Source organism: Pleurodeles waltl, chromosome 2_1 (assembly GCF_031143425.1).
Source record: "Pleurodeles waltl isolate 20211129_DDA chromosome 2_1, aPleWal1.hap1.20221129, whole genome shotgun sequence".
In the NCBI taxonomy this organism is placed as follows: Eukaryota; Metazoa; Chordata; class Amphibia; order Caudata; family Salamandridae; genus Pleurodeles; species Pleurodeles waltl.
In genome coordinates, this window is record NC_090438.1 from 110,518,361 (window position 1) to 110,540,396 (window position 22,036).

A 22,036-nucleotide genomic window follows, 5' to 3' on the forward strand; every position below is an offset into this window, starting at 1 on the left:
GAATTAAGGGAAACAAATTATACTAAAGGAGGTGACTGCTTAGGGAAACAACAAGTGTGTGCAATAAGAGGACAGAAAATGAGAAATTAAATCTGCTTCCTCAAAGGTGGAATGTCGAGACCGAGTTATGCAGGCTACTATAACTATACTGTCTGACTTCATGCTGTAAATCTGACAACTGCCAGTGTGTATCAACTTAATTGTGGTCTGTAAAATCAAGTGGCAGCTGGCTAAAATAGCTACTCTGCTTAACTTGGACGGGACACAACAGGTCAAGGGCAAGCCACAGAGAGCCAGTCACCTGTGGAGTCCATCCGTCTTAGAGACCTCAGTGTACTTTTCTCTTACCAACCCAAGAAGTGGCAGTGATGTAGGGGCAGCAGGATGCTGGCAATGCGGAGGATGCTGAAGAGATCCTGAGAGTGGTCCTGGGGCCACTATGATATCCACAAGCATCCAAGGTAGTCTCTGGTCTCAAGATACGAACTCCCACATGGTAGCCGGCGAGTACAGTGCTTACAGAGGCCCCACTGGTCAACTGATCTCCTGAATACAACAGCCTCAGCGGTTCCTTTGCTTTGGTAGGGTTGGAGTCCAAATCACATCAGCTACAGATCACACTGATTTGGGGACACCTCATGAAAGTCAAGATTCAGTTACCCAAAAGGCACTTCAAGGTCCAGGAGTTCCTGGGCAGCTTGGCTCTTGAGGAGTGCATGGTTCCTTAACTACTGGTGATCCTAAAGCTTAACAGGATGACAGCCAGCAAGCCCTTGGAGCCACTTCTGTCCTGGCACAACTGAAGCTCTTTTGCACATTGCGCCTTGCATGTCCCAGGGGTGCAAGTAAGTGCAGTCAAATCTTTGCTAGGTCTAGGAAACAGCAGCACTGTCCTTCTGTAATGCCCATTAGTGATTAATATACAATGTATTTTGGATGCCACTTTTATGCCATCTTCGAATTTGTGGGAGGGGTAAGACTCATCAGACCTGATTCGATCGCGTGCTGAACTTCGTTTTTGCTGTTTTTAAGACTGGGGGCACTTTACCACTGCTGACCATTGCTAAAGTGCAAGTGCTCTCTGGTTAAATAAGACCGTTAATTGGTTTAGCTACAATTGGCATATTTAATTTACTAGTAAGTCCACAGTAAAGTGCATCAGAGGTGCCCAGGGCCTGTAAATAAAATGCAACTAGTAGGCCTGCAGCACTGATTGTGCCACCCACACTAGTAGCCCTGTAAACATGTCTCAGACCTGCCACTGCGGTGTCTGTGAGGGCAGTTTGGAACTGCCAGTTCGATCTGGCAAGTGCCAGGCCCAAATCTTCCTTTTTACTACATGTAAGTCATCCCTAAGGCAAGCCCAAGGCAGCCCAATGTGCAGGGTACAGTATTTAAAATGTAGGATGGCTACTTGTGTGTTTTACATGCCCTGATGGCGAAATACTGCTAAATTTGGTTTTCAGTATTGCAAAAGGCCCATCTCTCCCATAGGTTAACATGAGGTTTGCCTTGAAATATCTTTTAAGTGCAGTTTCCCATGGGGAGCAGACAGAGACATGAAGTTTGTGGACTCTGAACTGAAAAATGCATTTTGTGGTGAAGTTAGTTTTTAGATTTTGAGTTTGCAAATGCCACTTTTGAAAAGTGAGCATTTTCATGCTTAACCGTTCTGTGCCTCTGCCTGGCTGCTGAACACACGTTTGGGTCAGACTGACAGTTCGGCTGTTGGTGAATTTACTCTAGACAGTCACACAAAGATAGCGAAGGTGTGTCCTGCATATCCTGATGGGTCTTCCTGGGCTAAAGTGGTGGGAGGAGCGGACACCTGCACCTGAATAGGGCTCTGCCTGGCCTCACACAATACAGTCTCCAACCCCATAAAGTGGGCCTGGGGCCAGGACAGGGAAAGGAAGGGTTTTGTGTACTACAAAGACTTTCCTTTGAAGTTTGTCTCCTTCGAAGGCAGAGATGAGTATAAGTATTGGACTGCAGACCCCACAACTTCTGCCAGGTGGAAGAGCTGTGTGCTTGAGGAGGACCTGCTACTCTGCCCGTTGCTTTGCTGTGCTGGCCTGCTGCTGCTTCTTCTGCCCTAGGAGTGAAAGGCCTAGACTTTGTAGAACCTTGTAAAGCAGGATTTCGAAAGCAAAGGCTTGAACTGAGCTTGCCTTCTGTGAGAAGTCTCAGGGACATCAAATACTTAATCTGCCAGCACTAAGGCTTTATTGCGGAGAGTCCTGACTTGCCAAGTGGTGCTGAATCCAGTCCCTGGGCCCTTGAAAGTGAGTTCTGGTGAAAACATGAAGAACCATGCACACTGACTCCGGATGACTCAAGAACGGGCACCGCAGCTCGACTGCACTGCTAACTGCATCTGAAGCCGTGGTCCCTGATGAAGTGCCAGATTCAGATTTATGAACCCCACTGGATCGTAAGGAACCAAGGTCTCTCCACTGATGTCACATCACCTCCCCCGCAGCCGTAAGGAAACACCCCCCTACCCACTACCCCCCCACCTCACAGTAAAGAACCAATATTCCACCTCCCAGATAGCAGTAAGAAACCAACGTCGCACCGGCTCCAGCGACGCCTCACCTCCCCGACTCCATGCAACATCTTTGTTTCATCATGGAAGGGTACTGTACCTTGGAGTTCATGCGACTGTGACATGCGTGAGAATGACTGAGTTAACAACACTGTGATAGCCCCATTTGGAGCTATTGCGTTTCTAAGCACTTTATTGGGATTTATTCTTTAACAATTCGAGTCTTTGCCTGTGCATGTTGGATTTTTGTTGTTTGGGTCTTGGTGTATGTGGTGTGTGTACAAATACTTACACATTGCCTCTGATGTGAGCCTGACTACTCTTACCAAGCAACCAAGGGGGTGAACAGGGGTTACCTTGTCCTGACTACATTGAGGGTCGCTACTTGGACAGGGTGCAAACCACAGCCAACCACAAACCTTATTTCTAAGATTGGTGATCAGAGGTGAGGATAGGACTTGTATTTGTACTTCACATACAGTGATTGTTGTACACTACTCCCTTAGTGCAGACCATTACGTAACCACATACTTTTCTTCTTGGATTTTTTCTTTTTGCCTTCCTGAAACTTTGCAACTTGTGAGTTATCCACAATCATGTCTCAGTCTGACGAGCCAGCAGTTGGAGCAGCAGAAGTAGCGGGGGAGGTTGGAGACCTATATGGTACCTCAGTTCAAAAAGTTATGCAAAGAGTTCAAAAGTCCTATTAAAAATCTCACTAAAAAGGAGGAGCTGCAAAAGGTGCTAAGGGCCTGATTTGTAGCAAAAGAGGCTGGTGGGCATAGAGAGGTGGAGGATGACATTGTGGATGAGGAGGAAAGGAGCCTGCAGGGCAATGCTAGAGGTAATCAGGATTTACTATGGGGGGGTGGGGGCTTTTTTTTTTGGGGGGGGGGGTTAAACGACTCATGTGCAGGCAACAGTATCTCTTCCAAGGATCTGAACCCAGAGGAACTGAGGAACAGACAAGCAGAGAGGAGGCATCATTTGGAGCTTAAAAAGGCAGGCTGGAGATGGAAGCAAAGAAAATTGCAATGGCCATGGAGAAAAGGAAAATGATTTTAGCTCACGAGCTGAGCTTGAAGGAGCTGAATCTAAAGACCAGGTCCGGCACAGAAGGTGGCACCATTTCATCAGTGCAGTCGGAGAGGAGAGTGCACCTTCCCAAGAATATAGGGAAAGAGTATATCAGGGAGGATGACATTCAAAGGTGGTTTAGGGCTTATGAGGCAGCAATCAACATGCACGGGATCCCTGGGAAAGATTTTGGGGGGTAAAGAATGGGGGGGAGGGGGGGGGGGGGGGAAGTGGTGCAGGCCTGTGAAACTATTTCACAGCAGAAGTGAGACACACCTTGTTGGCCCTAGAGCAGCTAGTGAGCTCACCTACATCAGGATGAAGGATGCACTCATCACTGTATGGCCTGACACCAGAGATGTACAGGAGGAAGTTCAGGAGGAAGTTCAGGGTGAAGAAGAAACTCGATTGCCAAACCTGGCGAGTGTGTGGATTCCTTCTGCAGAGCACTGGATGGTTGGGTGAAGAACAGGGACGTAACAGATTATCAGGGGCTATACAATTTGTTGTATGGGAGCACTTGTCTGTTTTCCAGAGTTGGTTCCCTTCAGGAAAGCCTGCAGGGAAGGGACCCCTCAAGTGCTTTTTGCCTGTAGTCGAGAAGGGCACATTAGAGGGAGTCTCAAGTGTCCTAAGGAGGCACAGCCTTCCACCGGCGGGAAGTCACTAGGGGTGGCCACTGTAGCACTTGGGGAAGAGTATGGCCCAGTTAGTGGCGGGGTGCCAGCTGAGTTAAACCTAGTCCCCCTGGGTGAGGTCGAGTTGGTCCATAGAACTCTCATGTCTGGTAATACAGAGAAGTACAGCCAGTGGGTGACCACCAATGGGAGGTAGGGGAGGCTCTGAGAGACACAGGAGCCAGTATGATAACCGACCCCTGTCAACTGGTGTCTCAAAATCTGGTAATCCCTAAAGTGGTCCACAAGTTTATAGCAGTAGACAACAGTGAGCCCCAATGCTTGGTAGCTCCAGTTCTCTTTTAATTGAGGCAGGGTGGGGTTGGGGGGTCCCAGGCAGCTGCTGACACTTCTGGATCTCACCTGATATACTGGGAGAGGGATCTCATGTATTGTGAGCCTAAGGTTTCTGGGGCAGCCTGTATGGCGGTGGTACCACAGTGTTTCAGTGTCTTCCTACTGGGTCTGGCTAATGATGTGCCACTGGCAGGTCATTTGGGGCAGGACAAGACTTTAGACAGGCTTGTCATCTGCTTTTTTTGGCTCCAAATGAGGAAGGCCTCATATACATTCTGCAGGATCGATCAGACAAGTGGCAAATCTGGGAAGAGGTGCAAGGCTCCTCTTCAACCCTTTCTTGTAGTGAGCACCCCTTTTGGGTAGGTGGGCATTGACATTGTGTGGCCTCTGGATCCCAAGACAGCCATGGGCATCAGTTTTATCCTCGTCTTGGAGGACAATGCCACCCAGTACCCAGAAGCTACACAATGGTCATCATCATTGGTTTAGGACAGGACTGCTCCTATCCCATGTGCATAGGTATCTGCCTGCACAATGAACTGCTTAGAGTACAGATTTCAGATTCGGTGCGGAGTACATTGCCTTATTCAAGGTATCAAAGGGTTTTTGACTACTAATTGTCCAGTTTACTTTTCTAGTCATCTTCCTGGGTGGGGGGGATGTCACAATGGACCCATATCTCTTCACAAATAACTTGTAGTATCCAGTGGGGTTTTGGGGGTCCCACAATGGACCTATGTCTCTTCACAAACCTCCTGTAGTATCCAGTCAAGGAATGTCCTGACTTAACTGGGTGGTAGGAGCTTTCCAGTCCAGAATTGCCTGGATCTTGGGCTGTAAGGTTTGCACCTGGCCTCCACCCACAAGTATACAACAGTGTCTTGCCTTATCCGGCATTTAGATGCCTTAATAGTGAGGCCTGCAAAACCTTCCCCAGTTAGACCAGGTGATCCTACTGGGTGGAGCTAAAGACCGCAATATCATCTAGATATGCTGCACTAATGGCCTCAAATCTAACAGAGACTTGTTTCAGCAACCTTTGGAAGGTGTCAGGGGCATTCTTTCAACCAAAGAGCATAATGGTGAACTGATAATGCCCATCAGGTGTGGAGAATGCTGTCTTTTGCTCCTGGTGCAACACAAATTCGCCAGTACCGTGCAGTCAGGTCAAAGGTACTGAGAAATGTTGCTGCACCTAATCTGTATCAGCTCATCAGCCCTGAATATGGGGTGAGCATGTGTCTTGGTGACAGAGCTGAGACCTCTGTAGTCCACACAGAACCTAATTTCCTTCTTTCTATCCACCCGGGGATGAGGCTTGGGGACTAACCCAGGAGCTGTCAGAGGGTTGAATAACCCTAAATCCAGCATCTCCTTGACTTCAACTTTGATGCTCTCCTTAACTTGGTCAGACTGCAGATGGATCTTAGATTTGACAAGCAAGCTGTCTAAAGTGTCCACATCATGGGTACACCATTTTGTCTGTCCAGGGGTTAAGGAGAACAGCTCTGCATACTGCTGCACGACTTGCCTGCAGTCAGCCTACTGTTGGACAGTGACTGTCAGTGTAAAACACTATCAACAGAGCCATCTTTTGGACAGTAAAAGAGGTGGTCAGTGAGAGTTTCACTCTATGCTTCCTGATGCTCATCAGTAACCATCAGCATGGTTACATCAGCCCCGTCACAGAAAAGCTTGAGACAGTTCACATGGATCACCTTTTTGGGTTTCCTACTAGTGCCCAGGTCTACCAAGTAGGTGACCACTTTTCTTCTCAAGGATTGGGCAAGGGCCACTCCACCTGTCCCAAAGTGCCCTCGGAGCCACAGGTTACAGAACTCACACCTACTGACCAGTACGGCCTTTTGGTCATATTACTGCTTCTGGAGCTGTTGGCTGGCCTCAAGGTTTTTGAATCCTTTCTCCAGGTACTCTGCCATCCTGGAACGTAGGTCTAGTGCACAGTCCATCACATCTTGCTTAGTTTTGCGGAGAGGTCTCTCCTAACCCTCTCTCACAAGAGCAAGTGGTCCCCTGACAGGATGGCCAAACAGAAGTTCAAAGGGGGAAACCCATACTACCTTCTGAGGCAAGCATGACAAAAAGACATCCCATCTCCTTTTGAGCTTTTCAGGGAGCCTTATGATCATGCACTTCAATGTCTTGTTGAACCTTTCAACAGGTCCATTGGTTTGTGGATGGAATGGTGTGGTGAACTTGTAAGTCACCCCCACACTCATTCCACATGTGTTTCAGGTGGCCTGACATCAAGTAGGCCACCCTGTCAGAAACCTCCTCCTTAGGAAAGCCTACCCAGGTAAAGATACCAATGAGGGCTTTGGCTACTGCTGCAGGGGCTGTAAGGACCAACTTTTTTTGTTTGTTTTTTAAATAAACATTTGGCGCGGGGGTTGGTGGTCTCCCTGCATTAATTAAATTGATAGCCCCGGGGAGGTGGTGGACCCCGCGGTATGGGGGGGAAGGCCATTGGGCATCCCCCACATAAAAACGTTTTTGCCCTGGGGGGTGATGGTCTCAGACACGGGGCCCCATGCCCCCCCTCCTCTATGATGCCCAGGGGACCTGGCCCACCCGGGGCAAATTAAAAAAAAAGTCCTAAAATGGCTGCCAACACTTCCTTGCTGAAGTGTTCTGAGTCAATCACATACCAGCAAGGGGACAGTCCGATCTGTGGAGGATCCGCATCCCTATATATCTATATTTATTTGGCCATACATTTCTCCAAGACCACTGAATGTATTCGCACCAAATCACAAACAGCGTGATCTGCGGAAAATAATCAAGCTTCATGCCAAATTTGGTGTAATTACATTCAGTGGTTCGGGCTGCAGCTTTGTATAAAGGACCTACTGAAAAATGAATGGGGAAAATGTGTTTTGGGACACCCCCTCCCCCCCAACCGCCTTTTTCCTCGGCCGCGCTGGACAGATCACCCCGAAACTATCAAGACAGAGTCTGAACTTAGCAGACAATAAGTTTTGAAAATTATGTGAAGAGTCGTCAAGCGGTGCAAAAGTTCTAGGCAAAACAAAAACTAGGTCCTACCTATAACCACCCAGTGTCCACACACACACACACACATACATATAGAAAATGTCACTTACCCAGTGTACATCTGTTCGTGGCATGAGACGCTGCAGATTCACATGCTGTGCATTATCCTGCCATCTAGTGTTGGGCTCGGAGTGTTACAAGTTGTTTTTCTTCGAAGAAGTCTTTTCGAGTCACAAGACCGAGGGACTCCTCCCTTTCGGCTCCATTGCGCATGGGCGTCGACTCCATCTTAGATTGTTTTCCCCGCAGAGGGTGAGGTAGGAGTAGTGTATATACTAAGGGTGCCCATGCAATGGAGTGAGCATGTATGTACACAATGTGTATAAAGCTAGTATGTATTTACAAATGTACAAGTTTCATCAACAAAGCTGCTACAGGCTCCCGGGGAGGCGGGAGGGCACATGTGAATCTGCAGCATCTCATGCCACGAACATATGTACACTGGGTAAGTGACATTTTCCGTTTGATGGCATGTGTAGCTGCAGATACACATGCTGTGCATAGACTATTAAGCAGTTATCTCCCCAAAAGTGGTGACTTATCCTGTAGGAGTTGAAGTTGTCTGAAATAATGTTCGTAATACAGCCTGTCCTACTGTGGCTTGTTGTGTTGTTAACACATCTACACAGTAATGTTTTGTGAATGTATGAGGCGTAGATCATGTGGCTGCCTTACAGATTTCTGTCATAGGTATATTTCCTAGAAAGGCCATTGTGGCGCCTTTTTTCCTAGTGGAGTGCGCTTTTGGGGTAATAGGTAGATCTCTTTTTGCTTTAATATAGCAGGTCTGAATACATTTCACTATCCATCTGGCAATGCCTTGTTTGGATATTGGATTTCCTGCATGAGGTTTTTGGAAGGCTACAAACAATTGTTTTGTTTTGCGAAATTGTTTTGTTTTATCAATGTAATACATTAGTGCTCTTTTAATGTCTAATGTATGTAAGGCCGTTTCAGCTACTCAGTCTGGTTGTGGAAAAAAAGACTCGGAGTTCCACTGTTTGGTTTAGGGGGAACGGTGATATAACTTTTGGTAAGAATTTGGGATTTGTACGGAGAACCACTTTATGTTTATGTATTTGTTTAAAGGGTTCTTGTATGGTAAATGCTTGTATCTCACTTACTCTAAGAGATGTGATAGCTACTAGGAAGGCTACTTTCCAGGTTAAGTACTGTATCTCACAGGAGTGCATGGGTTCAAATGGTGGACCCATGAGTCGTGTCAACACAATATTGAGGTTCCACGAGGGGACTGGTGGTGTTCTCGGGGGTATGATTCTTTTCAAACCCTCCATAAATGCTTTGATGACTGGGATTCTAAAAAGTGATGTTGAATGTGTAATCTGCAGATATTGCTGTGAGATGTATTTTGATTTAAAAAAATCTAAACTAGCTTTTTCTTCAGTGTAATAAGAAGCTTACAATGTCCTTTGCGGAAGCATGTAGTGGTTGAATTTGATTATTATGGCAGTAATAAACAAATCTTTTCCATTTGTTTGCGTAACAATGTCTTGTAGTAGGTTTTCTAGCTTGCTTAATGACCTCCATACATTCTTGTGTAAGGTCTAAATGTCCAAATTCTAAGACTTCAGTGAGCCAGATTACTAGATTGAGCAATGCTGGATTCGGGTGTCTGATCTGCTGTTTGTGTTGAGTTAACAGTTATGGTCTGTTTGGTAGTTTGATATGAGGTACTACTGACCGGTCTAGTAGTGTTGTGTACCACAGTTGGCGAGCTCAGGCTGGTGTTATTAGTATTAGTTTGAGTCTGTCTTGACTCAATTTGTTTACCAGATAAGGAAGGAGTGGGAGAGGGGGGAAAAGCGTAAGCAAATATCCCTGACCAACTCATCCATGACGCATTGCCCTTGGACTGAGGGTGTGGATACCTGGACGCGAAGACTTGGCATTTTGCGTTTTCTTTTGTTGCGAATAGGTCTATTTCTGGTGTTCCCCAGCGCAGAAAGTATTTTTGTAGCACCTGGGGATGAATCTCCCATTCGTGTGTTTGTTGCTGATCTCGACTGATATCGACAGCTAACTGGCTTTGAATCCCTGGGATATACTGTGCTATTAGGCGAATGTGATTGTGAATCGCCCAATGCCAAATATTTTGTGCTAAGAGACACAGTTGTGATGAGTGTGTCCCTCCTTGTTTGTTTAGGTAATACATTGTTGTCATATTGTCTGTTTTGACAAGAATTTGTTTGTGGCCTATTAAAGGTTGAAATGATTTCAATGCTTGAAACACTGCTACCAGTTCTAACTGATTTATGTGCAGTTGTTTTTGGTGAACGTCCCATTGTCCCTGTATACTGTGCTGGTTCAGGTGTGCTCCCCACCCCATCATGGAAGCATCTGTTGTGATCACGTATTGTGGCACTGGGTCTTGGAATGGCCGCACTTGGTTTAAATTTATAGGATTCCACCATTGAAGCGAGGTGTGTGTCTGGCGGTCTATCAACACTAGATCTTGAAGTTGACCCTGTGCTTGTGTCCATTGTGTTGCTAGGCACTGTTGTAAGGGCCGCATGTGTAGTCTTGTGTTTGGGACAATTGCTATGCATGAAGACATCATGCCTAGGAGTTTCATTACAAACCTCACTTGATAGTGTTGGTTTGGGTACATGTTTAAAATTAACTTTTGGAAGGCTTGTACCCTTTGTGGACTTGGAGTGTGTAGGAAGTTGGCTCTGTATGTACTATTTCAAAGTAAGAAATAGCATTCACAGAGTCCAAGGGTTCCCCTTAGAGGTAAGATAGTGGCAAAAAGAGAATTCTAATGCTCTATTTTGTGGTAGTGTGGTCAAGCAGTAGGCTTATCAGAGGGTAGTGTTAAGCATTTGTTGTACACACACAGGCAATAAATGGGGAACACACACTCAGACAATTCCAGGCCAATAGGTTTTTATATGGAAAAATATATTTTCTTAGTTTATTTTATTAGCAGGCCTCAGCACACTTTCAAATCATAACTTGGCATCAGCAAAGGCAATAAGTCAGGGGGTAACCATGCCAAGGAGGCATTTCCTTACACTCGGCAAAAGAGATTGCCCTGGAAGTACCATGGGGCAAACGGAAAGCATTTGCTTTTGATTATCAACATCTATACCAACCCACCAAGGCTGGAAAGAAGGTGGAACTCACGAATTTAGTATCAATCCTAATTGAACTCAAGCTAAAATTACCATTAGTAAACATTCTGTTATCTGGCGATTTCAATAAACTGTTTGGTGGATCAACAGGTCATGAGGCTGCTAACCTGGACACTAAGGGGGTCATTCTAACCCTGGCGGTCGCCAACCGCCAGGGCTAAAATGACGGAAGCACCGCCAACAGGCTGGCGGTGCTTCCCAGCCCATTCTGACTACCGCCGCAGTCAGAAAAGGGGATCCGGCGGTTTCCCGCCGGTTTTCCCCTTGCTGAGCTGAATCTCCATGGCGGTGCTGCAAGCAGCGCCGCCATGGAGATTCCGACCCCCTTCCCGCCAAAATGTTTCTGGCGGTTTTTACCGCCAGGAACAGGATGGCGGGAACGGGTGTCGTGGGGCCCCCTAACAGGGCCCCACCATGATTTTCACTGTCTGCTTAGCAGACAGTGAAAATCGCGACGGGTGCAACTGCACCCGCCGCACCCCTGCAACTCCGCCGGCTCCATTCGGAGCCGGCTTCATTGTTGCAGGGCCTTTCCTACTGGGCCGGCGGGCGCCCGCCGGCCCAGCGGGAAAGGCAGAATGGCATCCGCGGTCTTCTGACCGCGGAGCGGCCATTTGGCGGTGACCGCATGGCGGGCGGCGACCGCCGCGGTCAGAATGACCGCCTAAGTATTAACTCCCAGTTCAAAATTTATCAATGGCAAATCATTGGAATAAATTAGCAGAGTTCGTTCCTAACAGGGTGTGTCCCCCCCCCCCTAGGTCTCAGGCTCCTTAACGGGCACCTTAGTGGCAATATACATCCTGGCTGGACGAATGCCGCAGGAAAGTCCATCTCTTATAATGACTTTACCCTCTGTACAGTCAGACTTTTCAAATACATGGACGATTTTTCCTTAGGGTCATGTGTTGACAGTGATCACATACCGCAGTGCATCAATCTGTCCATCAAAATTGGAAGCTGCTTCTTCCACCAGTACTGGGGTGCAAACTGAAAACTTAAAATGGGAAAATGAAATTAGCACAAAGCTCTGCCATGGGTATAAGCTCAATTTAATGCATCCATAGCCCATAGTAACTCCCCCATCAGACAGTGGACATCAAGCAACACAATCCTCCCTCTTCCAAACAAACTGACGGAACTTCTGAAGGCCTTGAAAAGTGAAGTTAATTGCAAAACGCAAATCCTTGTCAAGCAGCCTTCATTGCTAACTGCGAAATTCATCCTTTGCAAATAAAGGTCCCTTTTTAGTAGAGAAATTTGGCACACTAAAAAGGAAAGAAATGAAGACTGTTGTACACGACTGCAGTTTGCAAGCAAAAGAACACAAAAAGATACAATTGGAAGTAAGAAGGGCTCTAGTGCGAAGATGACAGAACCTTGCCTGGGTCTCATTTCTGGCAGCTCATTTTTCATTGCATGCCGACTGTCTGCCCACCGAACCCTCTTATATTTTGTCAAGTGATTTCCCAGTTATTCGGGAGGCTACAAAAACACATGTAATGGACTTGGCCAATGCCTGCTCTCCAACTGTCTTTTATACAACTAGTCAAATAAAGGAACACTGTGCTGACACTGGCAAGGTTGTGGAAAGATGGGGCCCCAGGCCCAAATTGGCTCCCTACCGCTCTTAACACCTTGGTCCAGAATGCAGGACCAGATGTAAACTCCCCTGTTTAAACACCGCCTAGCAACCTAGAGCAACCCAGGTTCCAGGAGAGTGTCCATTATCCAGCCAATTTTTAAAAGGGGGCACCAAATCCGACCCCTGCCACTACTGACTCGTTGCCTTAATCGACAATGATGCTAAGCCTTACGCTTGCTTGTTACTCGATCTTAGAGCCTGGCCAGATTGATTCCAGATCACTTCAAGAAATCAATGCGGCTTTAGAGATAAATGCGGTACCACCTCAAAACTTATGGCACTGGCCCTCATGTGTGACAAAGCAATCAGAAATAAACAGGGGCTTTACTATTGTTTTGTGGACTTTAAAGCCGCTTTTGACAGTATACCAAGAGGCCCCCACTGGTGCAAAGTGCGGGACTAGGGACTGCCAGGTGCCTTCTTGAGAGCAACTGAACATTGGTATAGTAATACCTGGGTGTGGGTCAAACTAGGAGATGGCTCTTGTATCTCAAGAAAGTTCCCTACAAAATCTGGACTGAAGCAAGGTGCATGCTTGCACCCTTGCTTTTTAATTTATATATAGCTGACATGTCGAAGCCATTTAACAAAGCAAATTGCCACCTGCCCCAATTGGAATATCAATGTATGACCTGGCTTGCTATATGCCAATGACCTTGTGCTCCTCAGCCAGACAAGGATCAGCCTTTAGCTGCAACTTTCCATCTTACACGCCAATAGTGTTAGGAATGGGCTAGAAATCAATCAAACAAAAACCATGACTGTTATATTCGGACCAAAATCAACCCGTTGTTGCAGGTGACCGTTTAATAGCGTATGGCTCCATCACTGTAATGATTCCAAATATCTGGGCATTCTCCTAGACAGTAAAGAATAATTCACATCTAACGTGCGCTTTATGAACAACTAAGACTCTAGTTTAATGTTTGCTCTTTCAGCTTTCACCCTGAAACTACAAAGGCCAAGCCTTGACACTCTTCTCCAGGTGATGAAAGCAAAGGTCATCCCCACATTAACTTACAGAAGCGAAACTACCTTGGGCAGGGAGGCTAAGACAACAGACAAACTGATTACTGAATTTACAAAGCTACTATTCGTCTTCCAAAGAGAGCGTCCCCAGCGCAAGTGAGGTTAGAGTACAGCATTATAAAACAGATTTGTGGGAACACCCAGCACTCAAAGTACGAGAGTAGGACCTGGGGGTGAAGTTCCCATTCATGTACTTGTTGATTTGCTGAGCACGTCTGCGATATCGTTGCCCACCCCAGCAGTGTGTTGTATGAGTGGGTGTATTCTGTGATGCACTGGCCATAGATAGATCCTCTGGGCTACTTCTGGGCTACACTGGACAGCTGTGGTGAATGTGTGCCCCCTTGTTTCTGTAAGTAGAAAACAGCAACTGTGATTGCTGTGTAACAAGACTGTCTTATACTGAATGATGGGGTAAAAAGTGCAGGGAGCAAGCTGGATCGCCAGCAGCTCCATATGATTGAGGTTAAAAGATTGCTGGGTACGGGACCATTTACCCTGAGCAGTAAGATGTTTGAGATGAGCTCCCAACCTATGCGTGAAGCATCCATAGAGATGGTGACTTGCAGAATTGGGTTGAGGAAGGGCACCCCTAAATATATTGTGATCCACCACTGCAGAGAACTATGTTTGTGGCCCCAAACCAACACAAGATCTTCTAGGGGATCTGCTGTAGAGCACTGTGCAGCTAATCGCTTCTGCATGTGGAACCATAGCTATACAAGACGCCATCATGCCTAGTATGCACATTAGAGTTCTAATTGTCACTTGCAGATCTGGCTGAAAAAGAAGCAGTAAATTTTGAAAGTTCTGGCTGGGCTGGGGTAAGCTTTCCCCATTTGCAGATCCAGGATGGCCCCAAGAATGGGCTGTACCTGAATGCGATCAAGGTCAGATTTTTAAAGATTGATGGTGAAACCCAGATTGTGTAGGGTGTGTATTTTGGTCACTGTTGATCAACCAAATGTCTAGGTAAGGGAACACATAGATGCTGCTCCTCCTGAGGTGGACAGCCACAAAGGACACACATTTGGTGTAGATTCTTGGTGTAGTGATACCCTTCAGGGAAGTACCTTGAACTGATAATGGTGTTCACTTACCACAAACCTCCGATAACTCTGATGAAGCAGGTGCCCTTCAGATCCATAGCAGTCATGAAGAGTGGTACCAGATCCAGTAGGTTTCACCATACAGAAGAGCTCCAACAAAATATATTTTTTTGAGGGGCCTGAGACTGAGGATGGATCTGAGGGAGCCTTTGTTTTTCTTTCCAGGCAAGTAAACAGAGGGAATATACACCCTTTCCGCGGGGTTGGGGCAGAACAGGCTCTGTGGCACCCTTGTCCAGGAGGATTTGTGCAGATGTTCTTTGGACAATGGGTTGACGAGAGGGGTGTTTGGTGGTTATTGCGTGAGTTCTATACAATACCCCTCTTATATAATATCTTGAACCTAACACCCTGAGGTGATTTCTGCCCTGTGGTGACAGAAGACGGACCGAGCATCAAATGGTGGTCGACGACACCCCAAGGGGGAGTAAGACTAGAATACAACTTTCTGGACCCAACCACTAGCTCACAGTGCCTCAACTAAACCTGTTGGGGTAGAATACTATTTATGGAAACCTGAACCTGACACACTGACACCTCAGGGAAGTTGTAAAACAAGATCATATCCCTTCTGTTCCTCATGCATGACACAGTGAGATACAAAAATGTGAAACAGATTTTTAAAGCTTTTATTGTATTAATCGCATTTTGGTGTAAAAAGCAAGTGGTGCGATAATTAGGCAGATGAAACAATGCAAAGTAACCAGCAGCATGATCAAAGTGAAAATGATTACCAACCCCACCATGTTTTGTGGTTCAAGATGTTCTAGAGGTTTCTACCTAACCCTATGTTGATATCTGAGAGCATACTGGTTGTAACCCTCTGCTTGGACCAACATAAAGTATTAGCCCTAGCCCCATACCCGAATAGAGTAGAAGGGGTCTGCCTGTTATGTGGATGGCAGACCTGTCGGGCTGGCAACAACAGTTACATCTCATGTACTGCTTGTAACAGCTATGGACAAAAAGTACAGATTATACGTGGGGAAACAGCTGATTAAATGTGCATGAACCTTGCCTTCCTAGAATGAAACAGTAATAAAATACTAAGAAGCAACTGCTAAAAGAAGGCTTGCTAAAACACGAACGAAATGTGTATGAGTAATAAATATGGGCACTAGCCATGAAACTAAGCTAAGACAGGGGTGCTCTGGCCCGGGTTAAAAAAATAATAAAAAATAAGGTTCCTCACAACACCACTAAGTAGTCATCCTAAGCGATAGTTGTCTGAGCCTTGCATAACACTATGGTAAGCCATGATTTCATTTGAAAGGGGAAACCCTAACAGAGACATGGTCACAGTCAGTGTGGGATGCAATTCATTGGCACTTTGTGTGAATCAGTCACACCCTTAATTCTCCCACATGGAGAACACTTGGAGAAAAGAGGTGGCATTCTGATTGAATCAGACTAAGAAAAGTCTTAATTCAACAGTAAGAACGTTGAGTGAAGCAGAGAGAAAAACCTGTTTCAGAGAATGGAGGGGTTTTTATTTTTTATTTTATTTGGGGGTGGGGGGGTGAAATCGGTAGCTGTTCACTCTCAACCTGTGGAAAACTAAAATCTGAGAGGGAACTGCATTCAGGGAAGGGGTGCCGCCCAGGTTCTTAAAAGGGACAGGCTCTTTACTGTACGTTCAATTTAAACCAAAGAGGCTACACTTTTTTTGTTTTTAAACCTTTCCTGTTATCAAGTGGACCTGAATGCTGCAATGCAGTTCCGAGAGTATAATGTGGAGTTGTTTTGAAAATTTATGAAAAAAGGCCTCTTTTTGTCTTCTATCACACAGATCTGTACATGAATTTAAGGGCAGGCATTCTATGATGCTGTTTCTATGGAACAAAACTATACAAAAGGTGTTACAGGATTTTCACACAGAAAGGAATTATTCCAGTGTTTAGGACTATCAATGAAGATCCTATGATGCAGAACACAGCCATAATACACTGATGTAAAATCATCTAAACACTGCTGCCCTAATGTGACTGTTTCGAATTCTTCTCAATATACATATTCAAGTAAGCTTTCAATCATTTTTGGATCTTAAAAAAGGCTGTCTTTAAAGAAGCATGATTTTAAATGGGTTTTAGAAAGATCTCCTTATTGAGGCGATATTGCATTTAAATGTCAAGTTTGCATCCCACAGTGGAATACAAAACAATAATATCCTTTTACGTGCCATACACTTGCAAATATATTTTTGTCAAAGCAGAAGAAAAACGTGTAGACTAGCATATGAATGGCACTGGGTTGTCTCAGGCTATATATTTATCTACTGAACACATATGGATAATAAAGTTACAGGTACATGCCATGAAAAAAACTATGAATTACCTTTTGGTAATCTATCCATATCAACCTCATTTTCTGAATTTTCATTGGACTCATCTTCTGGGGGAATTTCCTCTGTCTGCTCATCACCTGATTCAACATATTTTGTAACAAATGATGGTTTTCTGTAAAAGAACAGGAAAGAAAAATTAAATTGGATATAAAAAAAAAAAATAAGTAAAGTACCTTTCCAAAACAAAATGTTGAAGATAATACTATGCTAAATCCAAATAATTTTTATTTACGGAAATAAAAAAATAACGTAAGCTTTACAATGAACAGTGCCATGAGTAAGAGTGCTTATTCTATTCAGATTTATAGAGCACTTAGCTAACCTGACTGGATTCCCAGCACGAACGTAAACAGATTGACAGAATAGGAACAGACAGAATAGGAACAAAAACAACAATGAAGCCAGGTCTTCAGTAGCTTTCTAAACATCTCAGGGGTTGAGTTTTGTAGGAAGGGGGTTCTACCTAAGTCCCATAAAAGAAAAAGAAAAAAAAAGAAAAAAAACCTACCTAACTAAACTAACTTTAGGAACAGTTGTGAGTTTGCTGGAGTGGAGCCTCCTCTTAGATGGCTACAGATGGACCAGTGACCGTAAATATGAAGATCCTATGAGAATCATGGCCTTGTGCATATAGCATAGCAACATGAATTTAATTTCTCTGGCTATCTGGGAGCCAGTGAAGTTGCGGAAGACAAAGGGAAACCGATGAAGATTTAGGAGCATGCTATAAAAGGGGAGCTGGCACATTCTGAACAATTTGGAGTCACTTTGTTAAGGATTTAGTAGCATCTAGATAAGGACATTGCCACAGTCCAGCCTTGATATGACTAAAGCCTGTACAATTGTTCTTTGTGTGGAAGAAGGTAAAAGCCATAATACTTTTCTCAGGCATCTAAGGATGCCAAAACAGGCTGCAATTCTTGATAATTTGCTGGTCCAGGCTCTCAGGCCTCAACAGCCCAGATTAAAACAGTGCGAGAGAAATTGTGTGACCAAATAAGTTATTCGAGATCTGCCAGTGTTAATAGGTTAGAAAAAAACGATACCTGTTAAGTGTCCCGATCTATGAGTGGGTGCATTAATTAGGAAATGTAGAGATTAACAATTTGACAGGACAGTTTAGATTTAAGAATAATTGGTAATCCTCCACCGCTTTTCGCTCTCTGATCCAGCCTAACTATGTAGGTTTCAGATAACAGAAAAACAAACAAACAAAAAAAAAAACAGATCAGAAAATGTAAACCATCCAGGCAATGCTTCGCCAGGGAGTAACAATTAAAACTGAAGCAGCAGTATGTTACTTGCCAGTAATTCTCAGGGGCAGAGGTTGCAAGAATACCAGTTTCCCATTTCTCTGACGAAGACGGTCCTGTGAAACTAAACGGCTCTAGACTAAACAATGTTAATGGATATGGAGAATGGAGCTATTAGTTCAAGTAACAGTCAGGACCTAGTTCGAATGAGGACAGGTTTCTAAGGACTTTTTTGTGTGAAAGTCCATTCTGGACATCAAATACTGTGAGACTCAATTTAGGTTCCAATAAGAAAAGGAAAAAAAAAAAAAAAAAAAAAAAACTTTAATTCATAAGAAACGGTGCAGTAGACCAGTGGTTGCAGACCTGTGGTCCAAGGACCCATATGGGTCAGTGAAGCCTCCTCAGCGAGTCGTCCACGGTTTAGAAAATTAACAGATTAATTATATGTATGTAAAGTGGCTACATGTACAATTTAAATTTTTTCAATGTACTGTAAATGTAAAGGAATTTAAATGGAAGGCTAAAAATTAAATTAGCATCCCCAGATTGATTTGTGGGAGCAGTGCAGGTGCATCACACAGAATATAGTATGGACAATGTGTGGCTTCAATTCAACTTAGAAAAGCTCCCACCTTCCTATTAAATATATTTTTGGATTTTTTTATTTATATTTGTTTGCAAAATGGGTTATCATTTGTGTATGTGTTTGATGAATGCTTGTTTCTGTATGTTTTGAGTATTGTTTTGCATTTCAAATCATGACCATGTTTAGGCCAGGGTCCCCGGCTTTCAGTAATGACTCAGTGGGGGTCCTCTGATTACAATAATGCTTCAGTGGTGACCCCGGGTTCTAGTAATGATAAAGTGGGGGTACACAGAAGTCAAAGGGTTGTGAACCACTGTAATAGACTACAAGTTACTCTCCTTCAGCAACACTCTTTCTTGTGTGAGATAGCTATAGATATAAAGTTAGGGATATATGTGTTACTTACCTTCGGTAACGCCTTATCTGGTAGACACTACATCTAGCTGCAGATTCCTCAACTTTGACTTTCCCAGGTGGCAGATGGGATTCAGAAGGTTTTTCATGAGCACTAGCCATGAGCACCAGTAAGTAGCTTCAATCGGTTCCACATGTGGAGGCGCCCACACTGGAAGTGGTGATGCGGTACCTATTTAGGCGCCACCTAGACACGTCAAACGTCAGTTTCTTTCTAAGACTTTCCAGGCCAGAGAGGCGGAGCAATTAAGTCCGCTGACCACTGGTGTGAATAACTAGGGCCTTGAAAGGGCTAAGCCCTCCCTTAGAAATCTGTCCACAGAAAAGGGAGGAGGGAGGAGGAAGAGGCATGGGTGGGTCGTTAAGGAATCTGCAGCTATTACAGATTGCAATTACCTAACTGCAATTCTCTGCCAATTGCAATTACATAATCGCTATTTGAATGTATGAAACTCCTTGAGTTTTATTTTGCATTTCCTAATGGGTCGCAAGTCGACCTACCTCATTAATATTAATAAGGCAGGGCGCAATTTGCAACCCGTTAGGAAATGCAAAAATCCCAGGGATGATGGCCTGTTTCTTTTATTTTATTTAAGAGTGGGCAGTTGTCCGGAGACCCACTGCCTGCTCATAAACATTTACCCCCTCATTCAATTTGGGAATGGGGTCTGTAGGAAGATGGCTCTCTATGTACTATTTCAAAGTAAGAAATAGCATGCACAGAGTCCAAGGGTTCCCCTTAGAGGTAAGACAGTGGCAAAAAGAGATAATTCTAATGCTCTATTTTGTGGTAGTGTGGTCGAGCAGTAGGTTTATCAGAGGGTAGTGTTAAGCATTTGTTGTACATACACAAGCAATAAATGAGGAACACACACTCAGACAATTCCAATAGAATTTTGTATAGAAAAATATATTTTTTTAGTTTATTTTAAGAACCACAGGTTCAAGATTTACAAGTAATACTTCAAATGAAAGGTATTTCACTTAGGAACTTTGAATTAGCAAAATAGCATACACAGTTTTCACATAAATGACATAGCTATTTAAAAACTAGACCGTGCAATTTTCAACAGTTCCTGGGGGAGGTAAGTGTTTGTTATTTTTTGCAGGTAAGTAAACCACCTACGGGGTTCAAGTGCGTGTCCAGGGTAGCCCACTGTTGGGGGTTCAGGGCAACCCCAAAGTTACCACACCAGCAGCTCAGGGCCGGTCAGGTGCAGAGGTCAAAGTGGTGCCCAAAACACATAGGCTTCAATGGAGAAGGGGGTGCGCCGGTTCCACTCTGCCAGCAGGTAGGTACCCACGACTTCGGAGGACAGACCAGGGGGGTTTCGTGTTTTTTTTTGGGGGGGGGGGGGGGGGGGGGGGGGCACAAGTCAGCACCAAAAGTACAACCTCGGCGGCACGGGGGCGGCCGGGTGCAGAGTGCAAACAGGCATCGGGTTTGCAATGGAGTTCAATGGGAGACCCGGGGGTCTCTTCAGCAGGCAGGCAAGGGGGGGGGGAGGGGGGGGGTTCCTCGGGGTAGCCACCACCTGGGCAAGGGAGAGGGCCACCTGGGGGTCGCTTCTGCACTGGAGGTCGCATCCTTCAGGTCCTGGGGGCTGCGGGTGCAGTGTCTTTACCAGGCGTCGGGTTTTTTAGAAGCAGGCAGTCGCGGTCAGGGGGAGCCTCTGGATTCCCTCTGCAGGCGTCGCTGGGGGGGGGATAAGGGGGGGGTCAACTCTGGCTACTCACAGGGTCGCAGTCGCCGGGGAACCCTCCCTGTAGTGTTGGTGCTCCGCAGGTCGAGCCGGGGGCGTCAGGTGCAGAGTGGAAAGTCTCACGCTTCCGGCGGGAAACGTGCAGTCCTTTAAAGTGTGTTTCTTTGTTACAAAGTTGTTTCTTCTTTGGAGCAGAGCAGCTGTCCTCAGGAGCTCTCGGTCCTTTTAGATGCAGGGTAGTCCTCTGAGGCTTCAGAGGTCGCTGGACCCTGGGGGACGCGTCGCTGTTGCAGTTTTTCTTGAAGCGGGGAGACAGGCCGGTAGGGCTGGGGCCAAAGCAGTTGGTGTCTCCATCTTCTCTGCAGGGCTTCAGGTCAGCAGTCCTTCTTCGTCTTCAGGTTGCAGGAATCCGATTTCCTGGGTTGCCCCTAAATACTGAATTTAGGGGTGTGTTTAGGTCTGGGAGGGCAGTAGCCAATGGCAACTGTCCTTGAGGGTGGCTATACCCTCTTTGTGCCTCCTCCCTGAGGGGAGGGGGGGGGCACATCCCTATTCCTATTCCTATTGGGGGAATCCTCCAAAATCAAGATGGAGAATTTCTAAAGGCAGGGGGTCACCTCAGCTCAGGACACCTTAGGGGCTGTCCTGACTGGTGGGTGACTCCTTGTTTTTCTCATTATCTCCCCTGGACTTGCCGCCAAAAGTGAGGGCTGTGTCCAGGAGGCAGGCATCTCCACTAGCTGGAGTGCCCTGGGGCATTTTAACACAAAGCCTGAGCCTTTGAGGCTCACTGCTAGGTGTTACAGTTCCTGCAGGGGGGAGGTGTGAAGCACCTCCACCCAGAGCAGACTTTTGTTTCTGTCCTCAGAGAGCACAAAGGCCCTCACCACATGGGGTCAGAAACTAATCTCTCAGAAGCAGGCTGGCACAGTCCAGTCAGTCCTGCAATGAACAATTGGGTAAAATACAGGGGGCATCTTCTAAGATCCACTCTGTAGGAAGTTGGCTCTGTATGTGCTATTTCAAAGTAAGTAATAGCATGCACAGAGTCCAAGGGTTCCCCTTAGAGGTAAAATAGTGGTAAAAAGAGATAATACTAATGCTCTATTTTGTGGTAG

The 22,036-nt window shown here is 45.6% G+C and overlaps 1 protein-coding gene across 1 annotated transcript in view; it reads right to left on the reverse strand.

Moving 5' to 3' along the window:
- ATRX (ATRX chromatin remodeler) overlaps nt 1–22,036 on the reverse strand; it is a 1,138,900-nt gene that overhangs the window by 1,026,161 nt on the left and 90,703 nt on the right. Inside the window, exon 5 of the mRNA XM_069211061.1 lies at nt 16,950–17,071. Within this exon, the coding sequence (XP_069067162.1) occupies nt 16,950–17,071 (122 nt within the window). The remainder of the gene's footprint in view (nt 1–16,949; nt 17,072–22,036) is intronic.